Source organism: Condylura cristata, unplaced genomic scaffold, assembly GCF_000260355.1.
Source record: "Condylura cristata isolate star-nosed mole 26May11 unplaced genomic scaffold, ConCri1.0 scaffold00011, whole genome shotgun sequence".
NCBI lineage: Eukaryota > Metazoa > Chordata > Mammalia > Eulipotyphla > Talpidae > Condylura > Condylura cristata.
The window spans coordinates 7508214-7515773 of NW_004567112.1; the positions used below are offsets into that span (position 1 = coordinate 7508214).

A 7560-nucleotide genomic window follows, 5' to 3' on the forward strand; every position below is an offset into this window, starting at 1 on the left:
GGGTCTGAGCAATGGGCGCCGTTGAGTCTTCCAGGTTCTTTTCCAATTCTCTTCTCTCCTGGTCCTCTAGTACTTTATTTTCAAAGAATGTCCTAAGGGCAAGAAAACATGACTTCACAACGGGTTATCTGTGAATATCACTTGTAATTTTGGTTATGTTTTAGTACTGACTCTAGTATTTAAGACCTACTAATTAAGGCTGCTTTTTACTACTTCAGGACAAGCTAACTACAATTTCCAAGGTCAACAAATGATGGTGCTGTTATAAGCATCATGATTAAGTGCTGAAATAAAGCTTGGCTTAAAAGTAAATGTTTCAAGATGCCAGGTGCTCGTGTTCGAAATTATTTGAGCCTAATTTGCATTTTTTAAGTAAAAATTGAAAATGTTATTGGAGCAAGGGCTCATGGATTTTCATTCAGAATAAATGACCATCAGAAACAAAATGAATTAAGAACAGGGCCCTCCCTGGTGGTGCAACCGGTTAAAGTGCAGGACTGCGAAACTAACAAGTATGATCCCTGCCCTGGAGGTGACCACATGGCACAGGAGACCCCTCCTGTCTCCCTGCTGCCCCTCTCAGCAGTGTACTTCATGGATCTGCCTGTTCTGCTCCCCGCTCTGGCTCTGGCTCATGTTCTCAGCACCCCTGCACCTGTACCCCAGCTCTGCATGCATAAATAGTAAAGTTATGTGCAGAACTTTTTGAGTGGGAGGGGGAGTCTTAAAATGAAGTTAAGAAATTCTTTGGGAAAGCCCACTTAGCTATATCTAGATAGGTTTTCAGTCTCTCTGAACTAGAAGGGACCAAAAGTTTCCACTGGGGAGCGGGGAAAGGCAGAGAAAAGAAAAGACAAAGAAGAAAACAAACAAACAAAAGGAGTCATGGGAATTGGATTTGCCTTAGCATTATTAATAATCCAGATGCTCGAGGAGCAGTACCTTTAAAGTACTGAGAGAACAATTGAGATGGAAAAAAAATGTACAAAATGATGTAAAAATAAACTTTTGTAAAATAAAAAAAAAAGGACTGAGAGAATCAGATTTCAAATGAGATTTCTATACTCAGCTAAACTATCAGCCTTCAGCATGATGTGCTGCCATACCGAAACATATAAGAACTCCAAACCTTATACCTTTTCTCATCATTACCTTTTTCTTTTTTTCTTTTAGTACACTGCTGAGGGGAGCAGTGGGCGGGTCAGGAGAGGTCTGCCACGCCACGTGAGTCACCTCTCTGGCAGGGATCGAGCTCATGCTGTAGTGGCTGACAGCTTCATAGTGCTGTGCTTTAACTCACTGCACCACCCAGGAGAGGCCCTCATCCTTACTTTCAGAGGATGTCACCCAACAAGTCAAGAAGAGGAAGAGATGGAATCCAGGAAACAGGAGAACAGTGAAGAATACCTATGGCTTCTCTGTGTTAAGTCTAGAGAAGAACCAGTCCAGATGGGAGTCTTGGGGAAGGAAAAGATGAGGAAAAAAAGGAATGTAATAGAATAGAATGCATGACAGGACATTTGGAAGAAAAACTAAGGAAACGATCATAGGCAAAACAAACAAACAAAAACACTCACAAAGAGGAGGGAGTGTAATATAACTCAGTAACTTCAGGAAAGCCAAAAAACAGTCCCAAAAGTTTTCTTTTACAAAGGTCATGATAGAACTGATGCAGACTAAAATGTGCTGCTGTGCGCAATGAAGCATGTGATGAAGCTTAGGGGGTGAGAACTCAGTTGTCCTTTGTTTCACCAACAGGGTGTGGTATTGCACTTGCTCTAAAAGAAAAGCAGTTCCAGCAGACCAGACTTGACTGGGAGAGTCTTACACCGTCCAGTAAACCCTTCCTGAGCCAGCCCGTGGACAGCCCTGGAGACTTGTTGCACCTGCAGGACAGAAGCTAAGCCCCATCCACTGTGACTAACAGGTTGCAAGGAGCTCAAAGGTGGCTCATGAGGAAGTGGGAAGAGGGAAGAAACATCATCTTGATTGTGAACTTCATCATTTTCTTGAGAAATCTGACTGAATCCTAGGTACAAATGGAGGCCAAAGGTTTCAGATAGCCTTACGCAGTAAAAAATCAACCTCTTATGCTCAATGGTGCTGCTTTACCATTTGCTTCTTAACTGCCTTCTCAAACTGTACCCCTAGAGATAGCACACCTGCATATTGGCAGGTGAGGTGCAAGGAAATGCCTATTTACACTGACAGCTATTTCCAAGTGGAGGGTTTACCTGAGCAGCTGGTCCACCTCAGCCTGGTTGGAGGGGGCTGTTCCCTGCAGCTGCTCAGTGAGGGCTCCATTCACCCACTGCACAGCTGTACTCACGGCTTGGGACCTCTCTGCTTCCTCCACCTCGGCTGCCTCTGCTGACGCACTCTCGTGGACTTCGAAATGAGTTGCGATCACCACAGAACATATGTTCTGAAAACAGTACAAGCAATGATACAAATGTTTTACATTTCCCCAACTTCTTGCAAAAAATAGAAACTGAATTAGTTCAGCTTTTAACGTGCATGATATTTTATCACCGATTTCAAAGGGAAAACGAGAATATATAATTTTCTTTGAGATATTTTTATCTGTTGAAAACACTGTGGAATCCAACGTCACGGAACATTTAAAATTATTACCTTGTGAAAATACCCTTATAAAAACCTTACATTGAACTTCATTTTTATCATTCCTTCTCAAAGGCTCTGAACAGATTTAATCCTGCTTATTCTACTCCCAGCTATTGTAGCAAAATTATTTCTAACAAAACATAGCCATTTAAATAATTTAAATTAATAAAATGAATTTTTTCTTTTTGTAGAGCCGTCAACAAACCTACAATTCTATATAAATCTTTACATACGTACAGGAGTCTACAAACCTATCTACAGATGTGTAGGATTCATCCTATTTATAATGTCAGCACTTTAAATCTATGCTTGCCCCCACTTCCTTTCTCTGCTTTAGGTCATCTCAGCTTAGCATGTCACGTCTATACCAAAGTCATAATAATGCCATCACGCTGAGTGTTTGATTCATGCTTTCATGGGCACATGTACCTCCAACTTGTATGTGATTCCCTGTGTATTTTATAAACAGTACCTTTCCACAGTTTAGATAATTAATGCTAATCAATGTGGCCAGCCCAGAGAGAACACACATTTACTGCCTCATACCTTGGAGAAATTCTGAATAGTGCAGAACAGCTCCACTTGCAAGGTTGGAAGCGCCAGTCCATCCAGGACACTCTTCCCCACGACTCTGCATATGGTGGGGGGCTTTGCCAATTTAGAAAAGCAGTTTGCCTTTAACACACACACACAAACACAGAAGTCATATAATGATATCTCAGCTATCTTCACAAGTCATTCATTTACTTTTTTTTTTCTCAGATTTATTTATTTATACTTACAGAACTGGGACACAGGCCAGAGGTGTGGTGGGTGAGGGGATTCACTAGAGACAAAGTGGGGAGAGCAGACAGAACTACTGAAGTACACTGCTGAGGGGAGCAGCAGGCGGGTCAGGAGAGGTCTGCTGCGCCATGTGGGTCACCTCCGGGGTGGGGGTCACCTTCATGCTGAAGTGGCTTTAGCTTCTTAGTGCTGTGTTTTAACCCGCTGCACCACCAGGGAGGGCCCCCCTCATTTACTTTTAAAAGATCAAACGCTTACTCAGGTTTCTACTAAACCTCTATAAGTATCCTCCACGTGCCAGGATTAGCCTCAATCTTTCAGACCTACCTTGCCCTCATGTACCAAGATTTGGATTTATCCAACTGCTGGGTCTCTAGTAGAATGTGTTGTCATTAAAACTGTGGGTAGAAAGTCCCATCCATTTCTTCACTTAAAGGCCCCGTGTCACTTTTCAGTGGCCCGCTTTAGAAAGCTCAATGCCCTAGTCTGTCCTTCTGTCCAAGGTGCTGAATTCAATGGTTTGCTACAACACCATCATGTATTCCAACTGAAGAGATCTTAAGTGGGCAGATTTTATTCCTCCAATAAGGCATCAAGAATTTTAATCATGAAAACTTATGCAGAGGGCAAATTTCACTTATCATCAGTTCATGAATGTAACTATGTGTTCAAAGAGGATTGTTGGAGACTTGGTCATAGCAGTTGCCTTGATATTTTAAAGCAGGAACCTTTCGAAAGAAATGGAAGAAAAAGAATGAGGCTCAGATGGAAACCCATTCAAGAAGTCTGAATAAGAATATTCAAGATGGTGTTTCTATGTAGAGGATAAAAGGAAGTGGGGAAATCTTCAGTTTGACCTTTCAGTTCAAAACCTAAAGAACTTGACCTACATAAGGACCATCTAACCCCATCACATGCCAGCAAAGAGTGGTGCCCCAGCTGGACAAAAGCAAAAGCCAGTTCATGAGCACCCATGTTTTTATGTTTGCATGTTACAAAGTAAATGTCTAAGAGAATTTATCTAGAATTAAGAAGAAATATATTATTATATATTAATAACTGTATTATCAGTTAAATTCAATAAAGCCCTATAATGTGCTATGTCTTGCACTCCTAACATGATAAAGGAGGGGAAAGTTGTTTTTCCAAGTGTTTAATGTGAACCTCAAAGGTGTTACTATGTCTTGTTTCTCACAATTGCTCAGTATCACAGGGCCTGGTATAATTAGGATTCTATAAATTTAATCTATGTAATAGTAATTGTCAAGCATGTTATGTCATTAAATTCTCAAAATGTGGTAGTTGCCAAAAGTAGGGGGGGAGTGAGGCAAAACAGTTGAAAGGACTCAAAAGTTTAAATTTTTGTTATAAGTCACGAGGATGTAATATACAGCCTGGTGACTATAATAAAAATGTCTTTGAAAGTTGCTGAGCAGATCTTACAAGTTCTCATCATAAATGATCACAAATCATCTATCTAACAGATGCGAACTAGATTTCTTGTGGTGATCATTTCACTATATATAAATAATGAGGTACTACGTTGTATACTGAAATGTGTATAACTTCATGTCAATTTGCCCCACCAGCAATAAACAATTTTCACAACAACTCCATAAGGTGAATATGAGTGGTATCATCTCCATCCATAGAAGAGCAAATGAATAGCCCAAGATAATGTGTTTTGATTATCTACTGCTTTGTAACAGACCATCCCAAAACTCTGTAGCCTAAATCTTATTTGCTAATGTTTCTGCCATCTGGAGTGGGCTTAATTGTGGAATTCTTCATCCAGGGTCTCCTGTGCCATCATCTGCAGGCCTGATTGGAGCAACAGTATCCAAGATGTTCATTTGCATGCCCAATGTCTCAGGTGAGATGACTGGACCATCCAGGTGCTTATTGGGCATCTGCCTTTCTCCCAGGGTACTCTGGAGGGTCTCACATTTGTGGCACCTCTCTCCATGTGACCTCTCTCTTTTCAGCAGGACTTCTGGCAGCCAGATGACAATCTCCCAAGAAGCAACTTTCTAAGACAATGAGCTCCAATATCCCTACACTTATCAAGGTTCTGTATAATGCCTGTCAAGTTACTGTTGATCAAATGTGCAAGTCTGGAACCTATGCCAAGGGGCTACTTCATCCTGGTGGTATGGGTCCACTGAGGGGCATCAAGGCAACAGTTTCTATTCAGTAGAGGCTCACCCTGGCTAGCTTAGTTGGTGGAGCATGAGACTCTCAAGAAAGGCTCAAAGCCACTCAGTTCCCAATCTTACTCTTTCAATTGTTAAGTTTTAAAATGCAGGAATCGATATAATTGTGCCATCGACAGGGACCCTCCCTGTCTAGGAGTTCCCATTGTATGCATGACAAGCATAGAGGAAATCACCTTAGAGCTGAGTATGGGAGGATGTGTAGTATGTCATCAGGGAGACAAGGGAGAGTGGTCAAGGGCGATACATCAGTTAGAAGGAACAGGACAAAGGGCAGGGAAGAGGGCACCCTTCAAGCTTCAGGGACGAGTGAGTGGACAGTGTGGAGGAGATCAGCCTGTTTCCCAAGGAGGAGGAGCACTGGCAGTCATAGGGAAGCATTTGCATTTAGCATTCAAAGGACAGCCATAGGAGGTTTCTGAGCAAGGATGATGCCAGACTTGAGTAGAAGTGGGACTAGCTGAGACTTGAGTATGAGGGGGACTCAGACAAAGGATGACCGAAACAGTCCCGTGGCTAAGGAAATGAAAAGGAAATGGCCTTTTAAACTGCCCAAGGTCTGAACATCCTTCAAAGTCGATGCCCAAACGTTCCCAGACCTCACAGCCTACAAGGATCTTCCACATTTGGGAATTCCTTTTCCAGGCATACAGCAGTGGCCCCTCAGTCTGACACATGGTCATAGATCACCTTTTTGGGGGTGGGTGGGCCAGTTATTTTACATATTAGTGGTTTCCGTTTCTAACCTAAGCCTATGTTCCCAGAGGGCTCTACCAACCAAAAACCAGATCTAGTTACATTACGGAACAAGAGTCTGCACTTCTCATCTGAGCTGTTACACTATGGAGCTGTGAGACTAGGCTGGATGTCTGTGAAATGGGGGCAGGGGCCGGGCTAGTTGGCTTTTGACAATTTTTCTAGGAAGGGAGAGTGGGATGAGAATGAAATTCGCAATCACCTTCATTCCACAAATAGTTCTTGAAAGTATCATGTATCTTGGACATATCACACACTCTTTATTGGACCCAGAACATACTCTTTTCTCATGGTCGCTCATTGGATCCCTTGGGAATGCCATTTAAATTCACTGGGGCACTGTTTCTTTATTGATAAAAGAGGAATCATAACTTTTGATTCCCAGTGGTTTTAAGAATTGAGTGAAGTGGCCTATAAAACTCTGGCATAAGGACCTCGCCACCCTCTCCCCCTTCCATATACATAGAGAAGAAAATAAACTTTCCGGGGCATCCTCTTATCACTTGCTTCCACAAGATGAGGTACTGAGCCTTGTAAACACAGCGCGCGTATTCACAGCATTCACACACTGCTTGGTGTGGACATATTGCCTCCTATCACACCGCCTCCTCCCTCTGTTGTCTGGGAGTGACAACTGTGCAGGCTTAAGGCTAAAACATAGCTCAAGTTAGGCACAGATCTAGGAAAAGTTCTATGGAAAGGCCCCCTGCTGCAGGGGAGAGCTGCCCCGGACAGGTTTCAATACTTGCTGGAGATGCCATAGGAACAAGGGTTAAGAGGGCAAGACTTTGACTTTGCAGTTCAGGTAGGAGCTGGCGGGATGGGGGTGCGGGTGGGGTGGGCATCCGGAAAGGGCAGGGGCCCTGTGCCAAACAGCAGAGGTTTGACACTGCCGTGAAACTTGGAAGCCAAGGCGCCAGCCAGCTGGGTACGAGGCGCTTAGGCTGGCAGAAGTCAAGGTGCAGCAAATGCCCAGGCGTCCATCCAAAGGTCAAAAGCAGGCCGTTGAAGGGGGTATAAGCGATGAGGCACCAACATCTGGGTTTAAAAGCCCATCGGCCGCGCGGGGAGAGCTCGCCAGCGGCCGCCTGGAAGGCTGCAGACACCACGGCGGCCGCCCACCGCCCTTTCTCCTCCGGCCGCCTCCGCCGCCCGGTCCTCTCCCCGCCACGTCCTCCAA

General features: G+C 43.7%; 1 protein-coding gene across 1 annotated transcript in view; it reads right to left on the reverse strand.

The window, feature by feature from the left end:
• ENO4 (enolase family member 4) overlaps positions 1-7560 on the reverse strand; it is a 25363-nt gene that overhangs the window by 17464 nt on the left and 339 nt on the right. The window contains 3 exon segments of the mRNA XM_012723522.1: positions 18-92; positions 2235-2425; positions 3172-3300. Of these exon segments, the coding sequence (XP_012578976.1) occupies positions 18-92; positions 2235-2425; positions 3172-3300 (395 nt within the window).